The sequence below is a fragment of the Poecilia reticulata genome, chromosome 11, assembly GCF_904066995.2.
Source record: "Poecilia reticulata chromosome 11, P_reticulata-male-v2, whole genome shotgun sequence".
Classification (NCBI taxonomy): domain Eukaryota; kingdom Metazoa; phylum Chordata; class Actinopteri; order Cyprinodontiformes; family Poeciliidae; genus Poecilia; species Poecilia reticulata.
This window is the reverse complement of record NC_088840.1, coordinates 16,878,415-16,898,975: the sequence shown is the minus strand read 5'-3', so window position 1 is coordinate 16,898,975 and position 20,561 is coordinate 16,878,415. Positions and strand designations below refer to the sequence as shown.

The window sequence follows — 20,561 nt, the reverse complement described above, 5'->3', positions numbered from 1 at the left end:
AACTCCTGTTTTGATACTGTCTTTTACAGTCTTGACATTTTGTTATTGTTCAAAATATTCCTTAAAAAGCTATTTATTCTCAAAAATATTAGCCCAACTTCGCAGAGAAAATAGCACAAAAGTGCTTAAAGGGTTTGTTTATAAAATGGGAAAAAGATTATTTCCAACAAAACTGTGATGATTTATGTCGGTGGCAGGTAAATTGGAGACAAAGAATCACAATGACTCAGTAAATGATGATGAGGTTATGTAAGAGCTTTTGTCTGGAGTTCTTGACAATGAACACAAATGACAGGTTTGGTTCTGTGAATAAAATATCTGAAGATGGGAGCTGTAATTTTCCGGGGCTTTTCCAGACAACCCAGAATGCCACGCAACCAGCATTTAGAGTTGCTTTGATTCTGATTAAATCTTGTGAAGAAACGACTGTGGATGATTTGTTGCCAGCTAGGAAGAGAAACTCGTCAACTCCAGATTAGTATCCAGACCTGATTCCAAAGGGTTTTGATGATATATTATGTAAAATGAGATTTAATTCGAGTATGAGACTTGTCAACTTTCCGATTTAATCAGCACCCAAATAATGTTAAATGTTCTGGCAAGTTTTATTAGCAAAGAAGCATTTGTGAACCGCGTTTCCAACCATACAACAGTGCTAGCTATTTGTGTTTCACTAACCTCTTGTAGCAGATCCATTCTCATTGCCCCCAACTCCTCCGATTTGTTTCTTCCTCTTGTGTTTTCTCATCCCATTTAAGTACAAAATGCCGAAAGTCAACTAAAACAATCTACCATGAGGCAGAAAAGGCTAATAAGAACAGTGTCTAAACACAGAAATGGGACCGGTTGTGTTTATATGAACGAAACCGCTCTTGTCAACAGCTGTTACTGACTTATTCAACGTACTTCCTGTCTGCCACGCTCTGATTGGACAAAATTGTCACGTGACAAGCATATCATTGGCTGACTGCCAAAACGGAAAGCAACCTCACTTGATTGTAGTATTTGTAGTTCTACTGATTGCTCACCCGTTTGAATTATTGAAGATGACATAAAAACTATCTAGGAACTATTTTATAGTGCTTTAAAGTACTTTGCTGTGAATGCAAATACATTTTATACGCCTCAAAGGGAAGTCAGGTATTCACAATCTTTTATTTTCTGATAAAATCTATTAGTGAAGGACACAAACAGTGAAAGAGTGAATTAGTTAAAGCAATAAATGTAATTATTTCCTCTAAGTTGAATATAAACTCATTGATTGATTCGTTTTGAAAACATGACTCAACGCAATTAAATATTCTGCAAAACAAAATAGCTATAATATTATGAAAACAAATGAGTGTACAGGAACTCTCAAAGCATTAATGACGATGCCATAAAATCCTACTAAGTGTACTTGGCCTTCAAGGCACCAGGCGACATTTCATGAGAAGCTATGAGAAGCTATCATTAAGCTACACTGGCTTTGCTCATTTATAGTCATACGCTTCTGCGGTCTGGTTTACTGTGAAATTAATGCACAAGGTGGAAACCAATATCAACTTTTTGCAAAGGTGCAGCTGAGTTTTCTAGCCATTATGTCATCTTGTAGAGGCATAACTCAAGAGGAAATGTTCTGTAACCAGATGACTTCACAGTTTACCTTTAGATAAACAATTTAAGTAGGGTTCAGGGTTCAGACTTTGAAACAGATTGTTATTTGCATTGAGGCAATGTTTATTATCTGAGGGTATCATGGTACATCAGGCCCAAGATTTATTTATGAACCCTCTGCCGGTTTGGACTCTAAGCGCACATCAAGCTCAAATATGATGATGTATATTTCAAATGGTTAAGTAACTGAAGTGTATTGTTTACTGTAGCAAAGAAAATAAACAGGCAGATTTATGGGGTTCGTAGTAATCAATATTATTAGTAACATTTTTCAGTTCTAGAATTCAATGACGTGTTTTCCTATCATGTAAAATAGACACTGTTGACTGATGATGTTAAACAACAATACTTTGCTCATTCTTTTAGTTTTTTCTCTTCCAAGAATACACAAAAAATTAAAGAGTGATGGAAAAAAATACAAACTCTACCACTTTTTAGTGTGCAGCTTGTCAGAAAAAATACAAAAATAAAAATGAAATTATGTTTCTACTATTTCAATGCTTAAACGCGTCAACAATTTAAAGATTCAGTATCTTGCTTCTGACTCTTCCCTTAATCCCTGATGAACTGCATATTTTCTATGCACAGTTTGATGCACATTTCAGTGAGAAAGACTATCCTCTAGTAACCTTAGTTTAGCTTGAGTTTTAATCTAAGCTTCAGTCTTCAGGTTTAGCTTATTTTAAGCTTTATGTTTAGTTTATGTTGTCTAAGTAACCATGGTCCTGAAGATTGTCATTTTATTTCACTGTATGACAATAAATAAATCTGAATCTGCTGTGTTTTTATACACAGGAACATAAAAATATAATTTTGCTTGGTGAAAAATAATTGTACTGTGAATTATGTTAAAAGTGAGTTAGTGGGGTAGACATTTTTAAGACAAAATTGTAATATTCCATTTAAAACAAGCTAAAGAATAGGTTTAAGATTGAGAAAGCAGTCATGATTTGATAAAAGGACTACTACGTATAATTAAAAGCTTGCTGGTTGTATTTATTGGTTGGAGGAGCGCTAATCTTTAATGCAGATAAGAAAATAACTTGCGAAAGAAATGCTTCAAATGCGGAAGTTGGTCAACGCGTCAAGCCAGATAGGGGGATGTTTGCTTAATAAACGAAGGTCTGGCAACCAAAAAGAGTCAAACGCACCTTGAGCTTTAGTGGTAGTCTAATAAAGCGCTTCTTTTTCTATACCAGCACTGGCATAGCGCTCCAAGGAGGGAAGTGCTCAGCTGCTGTTTGTTCTGCTGACAAAGAGAGAAAAAAAAGGAGCGACGACAGTTATGTATTAGCAATGTCTGGTAGATAGAAACTGCGTGACTGAATCCCGCAGAAATGAGCGACACGAAGGGGCCCTCAGCACGCAGGAGGAGGACTACCATCCCCGGCGGTGGAGGAGCTGGCAGCGTGAAACAAGCCAACGGCACCAAGGGACATGATGCCGGGGGGAAACCTCCACAGAATCCCGCTGGAGTCAAAGCAGCGGCGCCGGAGGTTTCCAAGCAGCACGCCAGTCATAATGGGAATGTGGGCAGAGAAGAGGCGGGGGAAAAGCAGCAGCAGTCCCGTAACAGTCCGAGGAAGCAAAGCAGTGCGGTGGAAGATATCAACGACAGACTCAGGTAATCGTCGGTCTTTCACAAAAACACCGTCACGGTCCTACGGTAGGCGACGAAGTAAAACAATAGTGTTTAGATCCGTTTTAATTCAATCTGTAAACATGCTGTACATCATATTAGGTGTTAGTATGCACCTCTGCCTCCTTGGGGATTTGTGGTATTAAGCTAATTTGGGATACATCTCTGGGTGTTTGCAGCCGCCTAATTAATGATTGTTTCTTTTATAATAAATACATGGGGCCGATAGTTTCCAACACAGACCCATCAGACTAATGCTCCCACTCATCCTAGAAGTCTGTAGAGTGATATTAAGCTTCCCAACTCCTCTCCTCTCTTTATTTCTTGCATTTAACAACATTGCATACATTTTTGCCACATATCAGAATATATTGTTTTTATAAATGAAAATCTTGACGTCATCATTTTTTGTCATTTTCTGTAATTGCAGCAATTTCAGCTCCCAAGTTTTACGGGTTATGTTTCTACCTGCTTCTCACATCGAGGAACTGATATTTTTGCCCACGTTTCTTCACTAAACAGCTGAATCAGATTGAATGATGAGCATCTTCGAAGTACAATTAATTTGGTCTGACCACCACTTCTCAGCTGGACTTAGGCCTCGACACTGATTGGGCCATTCTAACATGCAAATACAATTTGATTTCTAAGCCACTCTACTGCTGCTTTGGCTGCAGGATGAGGGTTGTTGTCTTTCTGGGCTCAGGGATATCAAGAAAATGTGTTATTCTGATAGTACTACTCAATATTGTGACAAAATCCCTGTTGAAATGCCCCCATTTCTCTCGGTTTAACACCTCAACCCTTAGCTGGAATGTGATCACCTGCCCCAGGGTTGCTCATGTTTAGCTTGACTCTGCTCTGTCCATGTTAACGAAAAGCGTCCTCACGGTGTGATGCTTCCACCATGCTTGACAGTTGAAGTGGTGTATTAAAAGTAATCTGCAGTTGCCTTTCCTGTTGTGATAAGTAAATCACAACAGTAAATTTGTTATGTATTAGAGATACATCTGAGTCTGTAAAATTGATTTTTAAAACATGTTTGGACAAGAAATGACCTCAAGATGGCTAAATAACAACTTTGCGTTTTTGTTTTTTTTGTTGGACATGCCAGACTCTTTGAAAAGTAATTTTTATGCTGAATATGTATCTACAATTTAATAGCTAAGGGTAAAAAATTGAGCCTGACTAATAATTTGGTCTGATACCAAACGATGTGAATTCTACTAACACAGGAAACCTTGAAATTAGGTCATTGTCTTACTTGTAATGAGGTTTCAGTGTGTGTGTGAGAGAGTCATCCTGTTTCATGTGTTTTAATCTTGCTTTCAACCTTTTCACCTTTTCAGTGTGTGAAAGGTTTGCACACTGAAAACGGCTCAGTGAGTTCTGTTACCGACTCATTTCCTTTCAGATGTCTAGTCCTTCTTTCGTCACACCTTTTTTGTTCTTTCTCATGTATGATCGTGGGGGAAAATAATCTGACTGGTGATGAAAAGCCTAAATTTACTCAATTTTTTCATGATCGCACCCTTTGACCCACATTTTCACAACTCTTTGACTGCCTGTTGCAGTGGTTGGAACCCATATTGGATTGCGGGATGTTACTCATTCAGGGAAAATGATTTCCTAATCAGGAGAGTACAACATGACTGAGTTACCAAAAGGATAGCAGAGCAGAATCTGTGTTTTTGAAGAAGAAGTTCAAAATCATCAATGTGGTCTGAGTAAATATTGCATAAAATAAAACAGGGGAATAGTTCTCAACAAGAGTATTTGAATAAATACAGAGAACGTATAGAAGAATATGTTGGATACAACACGATTTCAATGTTAATTACGTTGATTCACAAAGGCTATATTCACACTGCAGCCTGAAGTGACCCAATTCTATTTTTTGTCAAATCTGATTTATTTTTTTCTTTCTTTCTTTCTTTTTTCTTTCTTTTTTGGCCGTGGCTGTGAAAGCCTATTTCCGCCATGAAAGAAAAAATAAAAGACCAACAGGAAGTCATAATTTCGACTTTCAAAGTCATAAGTCGAAATTATGACTTACAAAGTCGAAATTATAACTTCCTGTTGGTCTTTTATTTTTTCTTTCATGGCGGAAATGGGCTTCCATAGTTCACATTTCCAGATGCGACTTGTATGTGTTCCCCTGTGTGAACTGCAAACGACCTGAAAGTCTCCAGCGTTTTGCCAGCCACCATAAAAGCAGTGCTCAGTGTTTGCGGAAGTAGCTTACGATTTTAAAGTTGTTGTCCAACCGGAGCAGCACATTAACAACTTAATCCTCATTACATTCCGCCATGATTGGTGTTTTTCTTCCCGCTTGCGCCTGTCAGGACACAGAATAGTGACGTTTGTCGAGTGTCAGTGACATTCATTTTGGACAAATGCGACCTGAACTCAGGTCACATTTGAATCGGATACGTATCGGACATCAAAGACTGCGTTCACACTCCAGGCTGAAGTGACCCAATTACGATTTCTTTTTCGTTTTTTTTTTTTTTTGTTTGTTTTTTTACGTAATGCGACCTGTATCCAATCTTTTTATTACAGTCTGAACAGCACAGGTTGGATTCTTTTTGAATGCGATCCATATCTGATACGTATCCGATTCAAGTGCGACCCGGTCTTATTCATCTGAACTGAACGTCACTGATACTCGACAAACGTCACTTATCTGTGTCCTGATACGCGCAAGCGGGAAAAAAAACCCCAACAACAACCATGACAGACTATAATGGGGATTAAGATGTTAATATGCTGCTCCGGTCGGACAACAACTTCAAATGTGTAAGCTAAGCTCCACCGTTAGCTTCCATGTTTACTTCCGCAAACACTGAGCACTTCTTCTTTTTATGACGGTTGGTAGAACACTGACGCTATTGCGCCCTCTACTGCGCATGCGCGACATTTTCAGGTCTTTTACACTGCAGAACGCATACAGGTTGCATTTATTTGGCAGTATAAACGGCCACGGCAAAAAAAAAAAAAACAATTTGACAAAAAAAAATCGGAATTGGTAATGTTACCTTTTCTATTTACTTATTGTTGATGAGTAGCAGGAAGCTTTGACAGATAACGTAATCACTAGTTATTTAATCATTAAACAAATTATTTACTCAAAATACTTGGAAGTTTTGTTTCCATTTTGTTTTGCAGCTGCCATGTCCTACAGGAATCTCTCCTAAGCTCAGCCAGTGGCTACAGCAACTACAGAGGAATCCTAAACTGGTGTGTTGTCATGCTGGTGAGTAAAACTGTGTGGGCATTGAAAGATGTTTCTTTGTTAGCAATGTGTCTTTGCACCACATGTGGCAATTACAGATGCTGTTTCAGGCAGGCTTATAAACACTCTGGCAATATTAAGACAAAACGGTGTGTTGAATAAAAAATGCAAGCTGTGCTTAGTGACAAACGGTGACTGAGGAAAATGTGCCGCTCTGACCAATTTTCACTACATCCCAGACAGCATTAAGATGAATTATAAGGATTTAATGTCATTTAGATGGCATGTTTGATTGCTTTATTAATGTCAAAGTTTAGTATTTTATCACTTCAAAATATTGTACTTGCGTTTGATGCCATTCCGGACAAATTGGGGAGTGCCAGTGTTCAAATGTCATAATTTCACATTTCCTCAACAGAAAATGTATTGAGCAGTGGGTGCTGCTGCTGTTGCAGGTTATTATATTATTGCACAGTTTTTTGTGTGTATTTTTAACTGAGCTGATCACCTACGGTAACATGTAATAAAAATCAGTAATAGAAGTTGTGTACTTTATAAATCAGTGGCTAAAAGTCTTATTTATATAGCTACATATTGAAAACCTGAGCCATGCAGTGGGGGAGAGTAAATAATTGCTACTTTTGTCAGTAATGAGGGATTACCTTTTTATTTTTTTAATGCTCCTAAATCTTTGGCTTAAAAGTATCGCCAGGGGGGATCACAAGCTTCTTTTAGGAAATTGTTTCCAAAGTTTTTCTAAAAACCAATCCTAATTTGCTCTCTGTGACTAAAATAATCCAATTTTGAATGTTTATATCTCTGTGACAACCATGTTTTATGCTGTTTGCTGTCACCACCGGGCTTTGCTTACTCTTTTTAGAGAGTCTTTGTTCAGAGGGATACAAGTCAAACTACAGAGGGTTTAACTCGTATGTCTTGTGACTGAGTGAATGTTATTTGTTTTTACTACCATTGGCTATATTCCAAGGAAGTCGTCTGCAGAGGTGCAAGTTTCCACAGGGAAAAGATTGGATGTTGTGCATGTTTAGCCTTGCTGTTCTTGAGTATAAACATATGAGGATTCCAGAAATTCATGCTTGTCGTTCTGTTGTATTTCTCTGTGATGGCTGGGGAATAATGGAGAATCATTGTGAGAACGCATAGGTTTTTATTAATGCATTGGGATTAGGCCCTGATAAGATGAAAGAAGAGATCAACAGGAAAACCAGGTCAGACCAAAATAAAACTTCTCTTTTCCCCCCTAATCAGACTAAATCTTTGATAGTTCAGCCTTTAGAAGCTGAATTGTTTCTCCAAATCATATTTGTATGTCAGTAGGGTAAAGTTCATTCAACTCTAGAATCTCCTTCTATTTTTATCCTACCTGCCACTAAAACCTGTTTTGTCTCATCTAAAGGCACTGAAATATACTTTCTCTCGTCAAAATGTGTTGCATCTCTGGTGCAATTAGATTCAAATGGGGGGGGGGGGGGAATTGTCACAAGTTTTGCAAACATTGTGCATAGCAACTAATTTAATCAAATTAGAAACCTGTGCAATTGATCTGTTTTGCACTTTTTATTAAAAAAAAAAAATTCTCATTTGTGTACTGTGGCATCGGCTTCTTATAGTAATGTTAAACAAATCTGTCTCACTAAAGTATTTAAAAACTGTAACTCAAAGCAGTATGCTTAAAGTATTTCTTTTTGTTCATTTTGAGGATTTTAGCTAACAGTTAATAAAAATTAAAAAAAAGCTTCCCCTTGATTTTCACTCGTGTTGTAAAAGTGTCTGTATTCCTGCTGTCCACTTACTTCAGTAGACCTCCCCTCACTCTGACCTCTGTGCTTTTGGAGAGTGATGGACACACTGGTACAGCTGAACTGTTGTGAGAACCCATTTTGCAATCATTTTGCTTCACAAAGGCCAATAGTCCCTTCATTCACGATGAACCTTGTTTATCTCGAAGCTTAATAAGGCAAAGGTTAGCAGTGCGGACAGAGGACATTACAGAATTCAAACCATAGAATATCCTCTTTAACATGACTATATCGTGCCTCTCATCATGCATTCATTCAGAAACTGTCTCTTATAGAAACCGTGACAGATCTAAAAATGGTGTGCATGCGTTTTGCACACTGTGTACTTCTTCTGCAATCAGTTTTATATCCTACAAGGTGAAGCTGAACCTTGAACTTAAATGCTTAACGATGCCATAAAGTGATTTTGGCTAGCAGAGGGAGCAGCTGCAGGGATTTGTTGCCACGTTTAGGTGTGAAACAAATGTGATTGATTTTGACAGATGTCACTCAGCCTGTAATCTCTTCCTCTTTGTGTGTTTTATGGGTAGGTACTGTTTGGTCTTGTTAAGCTACTTTTCTGTTCTTGCTCAGAACAATACCTGACTCTGTATACAGTGAAAGAAAAACGGGTCAGTCTGCAGGCTGATCTGACCAGAGTTACTAGATTCGAAAACAACAATAAGGAGATTTAAAGCCGAGCGTTTTTTAAATCGTCTTTGCAAAGTTCAGGCCCGATGAATCGCCAGGAGAAATGATTCCTTTTCTTTGACGCGAATTGCTTCTTATCTTTTGCTTTTCTATTTTTCCTTGTAGGTGCTCAGTAATGCACGACTCTTCTTGGAGAACATCATCAAGTGAGTGTGCACAAACACAGAAGCCACAAATGTGTAGAAATATATGGATATATGTACGCAAACATGTTTGGACTTTTACTCAGGGTTTCCCCCAGAAAACTTGCTAAGCCCTGTGGCTGGGTGCTAGGGCACCCATTCATCCACCGGCCCATCGTGTTTTTGAGTTAAAAAAGGCTCAAATTGACAGGAAATTTGAATATATCACTTGATAATGATGCATTATTGAAAGATTGGAAGATTAATACCTGAACACCAACTGTAAAGTCTGAAAAATGCAAACATTTAAAAAAAAAAAAACTTAAATAAATAAGCAATGCTAAGCCTGGTGGGGGCACAAGTAAAGCCTGGTGGCCCGCCAGGCTTATAATACACTGAGGGGAACCCTGCTAAGTTTAAACGCATGTCATCTAAAATACTATCGCATCCAAGCAGTTTTTCACAATTGGAAAATTCCAAAGATTGGAGTTGACACTTTCACACAGTCATATCTCGATCCAATCCACCAATCTTTAGCTTTAATCTCTTTCAGTTGATTTAATCACATAGCAGCTGTAAAACAATCTTGTGTTCATCCTCCAGGTACGGCATCCTAGTAGATCCAATCCAAGTCGTGTCTCTTTTCTTAAAGGACCCCTACAGCTGGCCAGCAGCCTGCCTGATCATTGGTATGAAGCCCCCGTTATATTGATATAATGGACATAAAAATTACTACATTTTAGTATTTACAGCTGATACAAAGAAGTTTTTTTAGTTACATTTGTAAGTGTTTCAGCTCTCATCTTGTATCACAGTGCATCTTCGATGATCATAATCTGAGACGCAAACGAAATGCAAAAAAATGGCAGTTTTTTTTTCTTTTCAGAAAGGTGAAGCGTTAGGGACGAGTCATTTTATTTTTACATATGTCGGTAGAAAATAGATTCAGGTTTTATTTTTCATTAGGAGATTAGTGTTTTGTTTTTTTTGTTGTTCTCATACTATTTCTCTCCTTTAGCACACACCTAAAATTAATCAGTTTTTGGAAGCGAGGCCTCTAGGTTATTTGTCCAAATTCTCCCTGCTTTTAAACATTATCTGAAAGTAATTTTGTATTTTTTTAAATTTGTTTTTAGCCTTTTCTTTTACAGTGATCAGAGAGTAACAGTAAAAAATACAGAATACTAATCAGTGTATCTCCTTCTGATGTATTATGTGCTGGTGAAATATTTTTTAATGACAATACGGATCAAATCTTATTTAATGCACAAAGATTCGATTAATTTAGTCTGACCTGAAGCTTAAAATGTGTTATTTATAGTAGCAAAATGACAATAAGTGACATTTGCAGGCACTTCACAAAACAAATTTGTACATTTTATATCCTGAAACGTCTAATCCAATCAGTCCAGTCATTTAGAAATCTTCAAATTCAATTTATCAGACTGAGATCTGTAGATATTTCTCACTGCTAGTTGTTTTTGTGAGATATTGATTATTTTAAACGTAGCTGAAGGAAAAGCTTTACTTGTACGTTCCATGCTGTAATCAGTGTGTTTTGATGAGTCTTGGTATTCATGTATTGTTGCAGCTCATGAAACTGTTCCTCTTATTTGTTTTAGCGTCCAACCTGTTCATCCTGACAGCCTTGTACGTAGAGAGACGTCTGGCAGTGGTAGGTCCATATAATGATCTACATGGACTCTTTTTCATTTAACTCCTTAAACTCGTTTATTGTTTCCAGGCATCGTAAACAGGATTGAGTTATCCTTTTATGGCATTTCTTATGGGCTTTATCAGCCCAGCAGTGCTCATATTTACGACTGCTCTGACCCAGATCGCATCGTGCATAACTTCATTTTCACAGCTGGTAAATCTTTTAATTGTTACTATGATAAACGTAAAAAATGATGCATATTCTCTGTAATGTTTGCCAGGGTATGATCTCTGAAACTACTGGAAGGATTCTTCACATTTTCAACCTCATATTCATGTTGACCTTCTCCTCTGCCACGGTCCTCTCTGTGACCTCCATGACCCCAGGTGTGTTTAAATCCACGATAAGACACCAACTCTAACCTTTAATCTTTGGTACTAATGTTTAGCATGTGTGTCATTTTACTTTAAAATCATAGAAGTTATTTTTCATTTTGGCCATGAATATGACCAAATACGTCTTTTTTTTTTTTTTAGTGTATATACTTTCATTTTTTCCCCTCTTATTAATGGTGGTGTGTTTGTCTGTCAGTGGGTGGTGTGTTTTCTCTAGGAATCTACACTGTGCTGTTTCTCAAGCTTTACTCTTATCAGGACGCCAACAGGTGGTGCAGAGAGATCAGACAAGCCAAAGCCAAAAGCCTAACGCGATCATATTCATGTAAGTGTATCTGCATTCACTGACGAGTAAATAAACCATCCTGACTGGAGAAGTAAGCTAATGTTTCTGTACAGAGATGTGTTTGTCTATTTAGCAGTTACATTTTGTTAAAGAGCTTTTCTACTTAATGGTGGTGTAGGAAAGAGAGCATGGAGTAAATAAAAGAAGCAAAATATTACCACTCCATAACCTTTGGACTCTATAAATGTACTTTAATAATCCCTAAATTCAGTCTGTTTTTTCTCCTTCTGTTGTTTTTAGGTCCTGATGTTCAGCAGTCGAACGGCTCAGCAGTTCATTCTCTGGTCTCCTACCCAGGAAACCTCACACACAGAGGTACGTTTTAATCCAGGCAAAGCAGAAACATTTACATGAAACATCTGGCATGTATTTGAAAACTGTTGCCCAAAGATGATGAACAGTTTTATTAAATTGTTCCAGTTTAACATTAATAAGACTTTTTACATTGACTCCAAAATCAGATGCAGATAGTAATGTTACAAATCTGTTTACTACGTCGCATCAGTTGTAGATGGAGCAAATATTTAATCTGGTTAATATTTGACATGCAGATATTTAGTCATCCAGAACACGACAATAATCAGTAGAAATCAAGTGAACTTGTTCTTTTGTTTCTTTAGTGTTGGATAACCGGTTGACCTGACTTGTTTATTTGTCTTCAGACATGTACTACTTTGTTTTTGCCCCAACTCTGTGCTACCAGCTCAACTTCCCTCGATCTCCACGGATACGTAAACGGTTCCTGATAAGGCGGCTTTTCGAAATGGTGAGAAGAAGGTTGCAACATTATAAATTACAGCAGGTGCAGCTGTGTGAAGCTTTTGTTTCATTCATGACTTCTCATCTTTTCCAGCTTTTTCTTATGCAGTTGTTGGTGGGATTGATACAGCAGGTATGATTGAATTTTTTGTTAGAATCACAGCATAAGAATAACACAAATTCACAAATTTACATGAAATGTCTAATGTGATTATACAAACTAATATGCAAAATAAAAAAGCAACATTTTATCCCAGACCTATATTTTTGTTTGCTTTTGTGGTTGACCTGTTCTGTCCAGATTAAAATTGTTCTTAATTTTGAGTCCAGATTGCAGTTTGAACCAGAGTTTTACTTTCAGTCTGAATAAACCACTTACTATGACTTTTTATTTCAACTTCAACATTAGAAATACTCACTTTTTTTCCTACAAAGAGTCAGTTCTGATCATTTTCTATCATACTTATTGATTTACCGACTGAAATAAAAAGAAATTAATTAAAATACGTCTCTTTCAGTGGATGGTTCCCACAATTCAAAATTCTATGAAACCGTTCCGGGTATGTACGCTGTTTGTCTACAGACACTTGATTATTATTATTTAAAAGTTTTTGGAATATTAACCATATGAGATGGTTGTTATCTCTTGTATACAGGATGTAAAAACTGTAATCCTCGATTTTAAGAGTTAATATTTTCTTCATTGCTTGTTGCAGGAAATGGATTTTTCTCGGATGGTGGAGCGATTGCTCAAGTTAGCAGTGAGTGTCGGCGCAGAACCTTAAAATTTGCAGACTAATGAATGAATGACAAGATCTAGTATTTAAGCTAAAATATCTTTTAATGCAGGACAACATCCCTGCTTGATATTTTCTATTAGGATGTGTTGGTGTAACCTAACCAACCCAAACTTCTCCCTGCTCTCCTCTCAGGTCCCCAACCATCTCATATGGTTGATATTCTTTTACTGGTTTTTCCATTCCTCTATGAATTTTGTGGCAGAACTGCTGCAGTTTGGAGACAGGGAGTTCTACAGGGACTGGTGGTGAGTTGAGTTTATGTTCAAGATTGAGCTGAAAGTGCAAATTTAAACACTGATTACGCCAACGTATAAAATGTGCAAACACATCGGCACCAATCGGACTTTTATTTTGCTAACCCAGATCACTGATTTTCTTTGAGCTCTTATAATTATTAAAACCCTGTGTTTGAAACTGGCTTGCAAAGTATTAGCTTGATGTAGATGCATAGTAGAAAAATAAAATGTCTAAATGTTCTAAAAGAAAAAAACTACTAAAGTTGTTATAAAATCTCTGAACTCTGTTGAATTTAGGAAATGTTGAACTTTCAGAATTACAAGATGTGGATTAATAGAGGGTCATCAGATTTTATTTGTTGTTGTTGTAGCTGTCAATCACAAAAACATCTTTAGAAAACATTATATGGTGTTTGATTCACGTCTAATGGTTTTATAAATTATGACTTTTCCTTTGTCTCATATCAGGAACTCTGAGACCGTCACATATTTCTGGGCTAACTGGAATATCCCCGTTCACAAATGGTGCCTGAGGTGAGATCAAAACTCCTGGGTATTTAGTCAACATCGTGCGTAAGTGCATATTATTTGGCTAAATTAAATTGTGTGTTTGTGCCCGTTTTACAGACATTTCTACAAGCCGATGCTAAAAAGAGGGACCAACAAGTTTCTGGCTCAAACTGCTGTGTTCTTAGTTTCTGCGTTCTTACACGAGGTAAGAGACAATTTTTCTGTCCTTGAATATTTTTATGTAAATGTTTTTTTTATCCCTTCAATTCTGCTTATCAAAAGCTTTCTTTCAGACAAAAAAAAAAAAAAAAACTGACTGAAATTAGGAAAATAACTTCCAAAAGACAAAATGACTGGCTGGAAAGTTTCTGTTATCTGTTATTGAACTGAACATTTCTTAGCATTATAATCCCATCATATTTCTACGTGTTGGCAAAATAATAAATAGATGTAAACTAAATCATTCCACGTCGACGCCTTAAAGGAAGAGTGTGTTGTTTCTAAAACCCATTTAATCTGGATTCTCTCTCCTCAGTACCTGGTTAGCGTTCCTCTGAAGATGTTCAGACTTTGGGCCTTTATGGGAATGATGGCTCAGGTAAAACACGCAGAATCATTTATTTCTGCTTGTTTGTTTTCCTATCTCTCTGGTTTCCACTTATTCCCACTTTTCCTCCCCGCAGGTTCCTCTGGCTTGGTTTGTGGGTCGCTACCTGAACGGAAACTACGGCAACGCGGCCGTCTGGCTCTCGCTCATCATTGGGCAGCCCATTGCGGTGCTGATGTATTTCCATGACTACTATGTTATTCATCATGGAAGCACCAAATAGCCCAGGGGGGGAAAAAAACTGAGATGAGCCGAAAGGAAAATGTAAAGCAAGTGACTCTCCTGCTTTAATTTTTGCACTTTGAGGGGACAGGACCACAACATGTCGGGAAACAACGTAGGACATTTATGTGACAGGAACGTGTTAAACTTTCACCTTTTGTCAACCTCCAATCAAACTAAACCTCGCGATGCAGCGCCACCATCTGTTCATTTCATCTTTTGTGATTTGATCGTGGACTCGAACTGAATCAGCTCTTTGATGAATGTCAAAGGAAGGAATAACCCCGTTTTTTGTTTTTGTTTCTTTTTGAAGCCGGATATTTGCTTCAAATTCTGTAAGCGCCACCAAAGATGCACTTGGCGAACCTCCGAGTTGGAAATCCATATTTTCTAGACTTAAGCATTTTGAAAAGGACGGCGCTCCGCTTGAAAACTTTACACTCGTCAGGTGCAATAAATGTGAACCACTGCCAGGCAAACGCATCCAGAAGTGAATCTTGCCTCTTTTAAATGAGATTTGCTTCTGTGTAAGTGGCTAAGAAGCTTAAAAACTTCAGGTGTCCCGGTTTTGACGTTTACCACAATTTACCTTTAATTCCAATAATGTTCATCTTATTTGTGCAATACAGTATTATATATTGTTATTGTTATTAAAATGATTATAAGGACCAGGCATCTCTTCCCACAAGAACTGAATGGACCAAGGACAATAATGTGGAGTAATTTAACCAATCATGACTGCTTTATTATCCCTCTGTGGTCTGCACAACATTTTACCTGTCAAATGATTTCATGCTTTAAAAAAAATGTCTATATTTTGCTGCAGTGACATTTTTTTTTTGTTCCTATAATTTAAATCAATGACATTTTTGCACTTTATTGAGATGCATGCTATTGGGGGGGGGAAAGCAATAGATTTCTATGAATGTACCGTCTTAAGTTATATTCTGACATGTTGAAGTTTCCTAGTATTATGATAAAAGCAGAAGAGTTCTTACAGTATTTGATCCAATTGCAAGTATTTTGCAGCAAATTAAAATATAACTTTACATTTCTTTCCCACCTACTTTCAGAAAAAACAAAACCTACTAGATTTCTCTTATCAGAAACAAGTGCCTGCTGTAAGTACATATTAAAATTATAAGTTATGCCAAAACTTTCAGGAGCTGTAATTTAAATAGTGTTTCGTTTTGTAATTTATTTGGAAAATAAGATTTGAATTTAACTGTAATGCAATAATCCTGCTTTCGGAGTATTTCAGAACACAGTGGAAATATTGAGAATAATATCCTGGCTCACTTTGATCCACTTGTGCCAAATCTGACAAAATGTTGGCAGCAAAGTAAATCTAAAGAAAATAAACATCTTTCCAGAGGGCTCAGATGGGAAAGTTTACGGTCGTTTGGTTTGACTGAAACACACCAGAGGTAATTTTAGTTGAGGAATTTTGAGTTTATATTGACTGAATTATTGGATACAACTTGTAAAATGAATGAATTTCTTAACAGATGTGTTTGTACCGTGTTAAGACGTCTGGGTAAAATGACTGTTTTGTAAATTATCTTTCAGTTGAAAAAAAATCTGCTGATTAAAGATAGTTTCCATCTGCTGTCAGGTTTTTGTTTATAGTATTTTAAATGCAAACTGGATTTCCAGCAATTAAACTAATATAAGCAGTACTGATTAAACACTCCCAATTATACACATGAGGGGAAAAAACAATCTGCTAAATATCACAAAATATTTAAAAGTGGCAGTTTAAATAAAAGTGGAAATAATTATTTGAAGGTGGAATTTTTTACATAATCCCTATTTTTATGTATTTTTTTTAAATTTTCTAGTTGCTGAAACATTTTTAAGGACTAAAAGTAATGGACATATTTAAATATTTGAACGGTATTTTATATAATTTATACATTTAAATTTGCTAAACTGTTGTGCATTGGTGAAATACTTTAATAAATTACATTGATTTCAGCATTAAATGGTTTAAATTTTATAAGAATTCCCACATGTAATATATGAATAATTTATAGACTCATGACACATCAATGTTCCATAAGAACATATTTATCACTTGTTTAGAAAGTAAATGAATAATTAAAAAGGTATATTATTTGCAATTTGGAAATAATGCATTTAGGAATTGAATAAATGTATGACCAACCATTATACACACGTTATTGAAATGTTAAAAACCTTATAAATGTTGATTTTTTTTTTCAGTAATCACACACAAAACTTTTAAGATCAATTGAGCCATTTCCCTCCCAGCAATATCTAGTTGTTGCTCAAAATGCACCTGAATCAGCTTTTTAAGCATTATTACTGCTGTGCTAATCATTGCCTAAAAAGAAAAACACACAAAGACAAATGGCTCCATAAAAAGCTTTATTACAGACAGCATCACACCAGAGCACTCGGCACACGACATGTTCCCAAATACATCTAGACAAAATAAATCTCCCCTCCAACAGCTGGGCCACTGCAGCTGGCTTTATTGCTGAAAGAGAAGGACAAAAAGTGTTTTTAAAAGAACATCCAGATAAGGAAAAACTCCTTCAAACGTTTTTTAAGCGAGTGAAAAATGAATTTAGTGACTAATCAGTCCTCCAGAGGCGTGCGCTCACCTTGGCCTTCTGGTTCTGGACGGGCAGATAGAGCTTGAACTCTGCAGGGAGCTCGTCCTCAGAGTAGAGTCTGTCTGAAAAATAAACCCTCCTGATACGACAGTTTGCATGAATCTGAGAAGAGAAGGAGTTGAAACGTCAGCGAGAGCAAGAAAAGCACAGACGAAGCGTGTCCAGTGCCAGCAGACGGCGGCGTGCTCGCCTGTACGCGCAGCGTCTCCGTGTAGTTGGTCCCGTATGCTCTCCTGGTGAAGTCCGACAGGTTGAACTGAATCTGGTTCCAGCCGTCGTCCAGCCTCATCGGCATGGTGCAGATGAACGGCTTCACCCGCGTTGTGCTCTGATAGTTGCTCGCCCGAAACCGCCGCCGGACGTTTTTATCGTCCAGCACCTGAGAGGATGTGAAAAAAAACAAACGTGAATCTCAGCCGCCGACGGATGTCGGCAGCACATGGAGGACCTCCGAATCTGTACCTGGACTTCAAACGTGAAGTATTTCCGTAGGTTCTTGATAATCATCACCAAAAAGGGAAGCTTGATCCCGAGAGTCTTCTTGGGATCAGCAGGACACGTTATGTAGGTGGTGCTGCATAGAGATCAGCAAGGATATTAAAACAAACACATGTAACTTCTGCTTTATTTTAGATTTTTCAACCTTTTCAGCACAATGTTGACATTAAGAAAATCAACCACTGAGGTAAACACTGACACCTATGGGTAGTTCAGAATCTCCATTTAAATTTTGGGACTGTGGGAGCAGATGTTCATAGACACAAGCAGTTTGGTTTAAGAACACCAAACTCTACAAGCACTGGAAAAGCATTTAAACGTAAACTCACCTCACGTTTGTTCCCTCAATCTCCAGCACGTTTGAATGGATGTCATTGTCAGCGACTCTTTTGATGTGACCGTTTCTCACCTGACGACACAAAGCAGCAGGTTGAACTCTTGCTTTCTGCCGACTGTTTCATCGATGAATCTTTTTTTTTTTGGTGTAATTCTGGAGCCTACTGAAGCTTTGTGAAGTGCGAAACAAAAGTTTAAATTGAACTTACACTCGATATTGAATCTTATACTTTCTTTTAATAATCAGTAAAATGTTATACTATAAATATAAAAACAAAAAGTGACAGCTGGTGGAGATACTGACAAGTAAAGCTGTTATCTAGTTTGGCCCTTCATAGCTTTTATGTTACCTTCTAAACTCCAAGCAACATCAATAAGTCCTTTCGGTTTTCCACAAATCTACAAAATTCACACAAAATCAACAACTCTCCTTTTTTTTTTTTGATTTTACTGCAAATTTGCTGAAAATTGGTCAAAAACATTGAGCTTGAGTGACCGCTGCCTCAGCCTTACTTGATGTCAAGTTATGGTCCGTCACTAATGCGGCGATTAATAAAAAGTCACATTCAACATCTTACATTAGTGCAAATAATGCAAACATTACTTGCAAATATTTCCAAACTATTACAACAAAACCTTACGTTTTGATTGCAAAAAAACACTAAAAGAAAGACAAAATCCTGGAGGAACAGCTATTTATTTATATTTTAACAGTTTAATTTGTTTTATCAATATATTCTGGGACAACAAGCCCTTTAAAAACATTCAGGTTTTTGAATGAATTTGACACCTCTGCATGATGCAAATGCATCAAACTAGAAACTCTCACCACTTTTGGTCTAAATAAATTAACTAAGAGAACTTTGATGTACACTTTTAAGTTTATGTTTAAAAAAAAACATATATCGGATATCATTTATTAGTTACGGACACACAGACATCTACCTCTGCCCGAAAACCTTCAGCTTTTTCTCTGCCTTTGGTGACATAGTGAGAATTAAAAATACAAATCTGAATCAACTGGTAGGACTTCCAGTTATCTGCATGAGGCAAGAAGAACTTGTTCCAACAAGGGCGTAATAAAAATGTATTATCTGAGCTTTACCAGGTTCTAAAATTACTTTCATCTATCACAATAAGTAAAAAACCCTATAAAAACTCCACAAAGACATCATTTATTAGCTACAGCATGAATGAAGCAAAAACATAAACGCCTGTGGTTGAGAAACTAAAGTGTTTTTGTCTATGACCGTCTCCATAGCAACGCATCGCAATCCAGCTGAACATCGTTGCTGTTTTGTTTTGTTTTTGTATGGTTTTTACATAGAGTAGATTTTTTTTGATCAAATCATTATAGATTGTATATCTTTCTACTTAAAAAAAATAGCAGCCTTAAACTGAAGGAGGGCCTAGTTTCTTATTAAAGACGCTTAAATCAGATAAACAAATGTCCAAGTTTTGGATTCAGATTTTTATCAAACGTTCCCAATCATTACTATTTTAATTATTTTAATGTCTGGTTAGAGTTCAGGAATAACTAATGTAACCAAGCTATTAGAAAAAAAAACGTGCGCACCAAAACGGTCGCTGTTTAAAGGTTTTGAAATTATTAAGTTAGGACAAAAGAGCTATCTAAACCAAATTGACAACTTAATAAAAGCACATGATACCAGGTAGCTTTAGCACTACTTAGCAGATGATGCTAATTTGAAATAAGCTCTCACCGACAGACAAAATCCAAATTATTACTTACTTTTTTGTCCCATATTTGAAGCGGTTTGCTTCCGATGCTGTATAATACAGATAAAAACCCGCTTTGAAAAGTGTTCTTGAACATTTTCTACGCCGTTAACACCCGTTTCCAGCGACGAGTTTGTTTACCAGCTTTGTTTCCGGTCCCCAATACAACGTGAAATAAGCTGTTCCGCTCTCAGATAAAACAAATATCGGTGTAACGTAAAATTACACTCGTAGTGGTATTGACTCGATAAAATACGCATATCCCAAAAGGGAAGTGTAAGACAACAGAGGTCAGCTTTTTGCAATTGTTTTGGTGCTGCTAGGGAACATTTCTTTATCGTGTTTAAACGGAGTTTTAAATGTTGACACAGTAACCAAGTCGTCATAGTAACCATAGAAGCGCTGAGTTGCAGTCTGGGTAGAAACGATACGTCAGCGCGTCCGCCATATTGTGAAGGTAAGTTTGTTGTAAAATCAAGGCAGGGGGACATTTCTTTATACCAGAAATAAAGAATTGAAAAGAAAAAACAACATTTTAATAGATAATCAAATGAATACAATTTATGCACGTATAAACTTTCACCTTTTTGGGAAAGCTTCAGAAACAGTAGAGTTTTCAGTCCATATTTTGAAACAGCCAGTGGTTTCTGC

The 20,561-nt window shown here is 36.9% G+C and overlaps 3 protein-coding genes across 5 annotated transcripts in view; 1 reads left to right on the top strand and 2 right to left on the bottom strand.

Annotated features, from left to right (window-relative positions):
- The window catches only part of LOC103472476 (TBC1 domain family member 20), a 28,204-nt gene extending 26,753 nt beyond the window's left edge, over nt 1–1,451 (bottom strand). Inside the window, exon 1 of one of the 3 annotated variants that reach the window (XR_014089672.1) lies at nt 679–1,451. Coding sequence is in view for 2 of the 3 variants with exons in the window: in XM_017307603.2 (XP_017163092.1) it covers nt 679–748 (70 nt within the window). In the remaining variant the exon portion in view is untranslated. The remainder of the gene's footprint in view (nt 1–678) is intronic. The other 2 variants (XM_017307603.2, XM_008422150.3) reach the window with 2 other exon arrangements.
- Nucleotides 1,452–2,744: 1,293 nt separating this feature from the next.
- dgat1a (diacylglycerol O-acyltransferase 1a) lies at nt 2,745–16,303 on the top strand. Its single transcript, XM_008422149.3, has 17 exons — nt 2,745–3,280; nt 6,464–6,551; nt 9,146–9,186; nt 9,766–9,851; nt 10,785–10,837; nt 11,100–11,205; nt 11,411–11,539; nt 11,801–11,875; nt 12,223–12,326; nt 12,414–12,452; nt 12,838–12,879; nt 13,036–13,080; nt 13,252–13,364; nt 13,824–13,889; nt 13,983–14,070; nt 14,401–14,463; nt 14,549–16,303. The coding sequence occupies exons 1-17, from the start codon at nt 2,994–2,996 to the stop codon at nt 14,693–14,695; spliced, it is 1,572 nt and encodes a 523-aa protein (XP_008420371.1). The 5' UTR covers nt 2,745–2,993; the 3' UTR covers nt 14,696–16,303.
- Nucleotides 16,304–17,072: 769 nt separating this feature from the next.
- On the bottom strand, nt 17,073–20,272 carry cfap20 (cilia and flagella associated protein 20). Its single transcript, XM_008422148.3, has 6 exons — nt 19,924–20,272; nt 18,164–18,243; nt 17,799–17,910; nt 17,527–17,715; nt 17,325–17,438; nt 17,073–17,197 (listed from the first exon to the last, which is right to left on the bottom strand). The coding sequence occupies exons 1-6, from the start codon at nt 20,005–20,007 to the stop codon at nt 17,192–17,194; spliced, it is 585 nt and encodes a 194-aa protein (XP_008420370.1). The 5' UTR covers nt 20,008–20,272; the 3' UTR covers nt 17,073–17,191.
- Between the last annotated feature and the right edge of the window lie 289 nt (nt 20,273–20,561).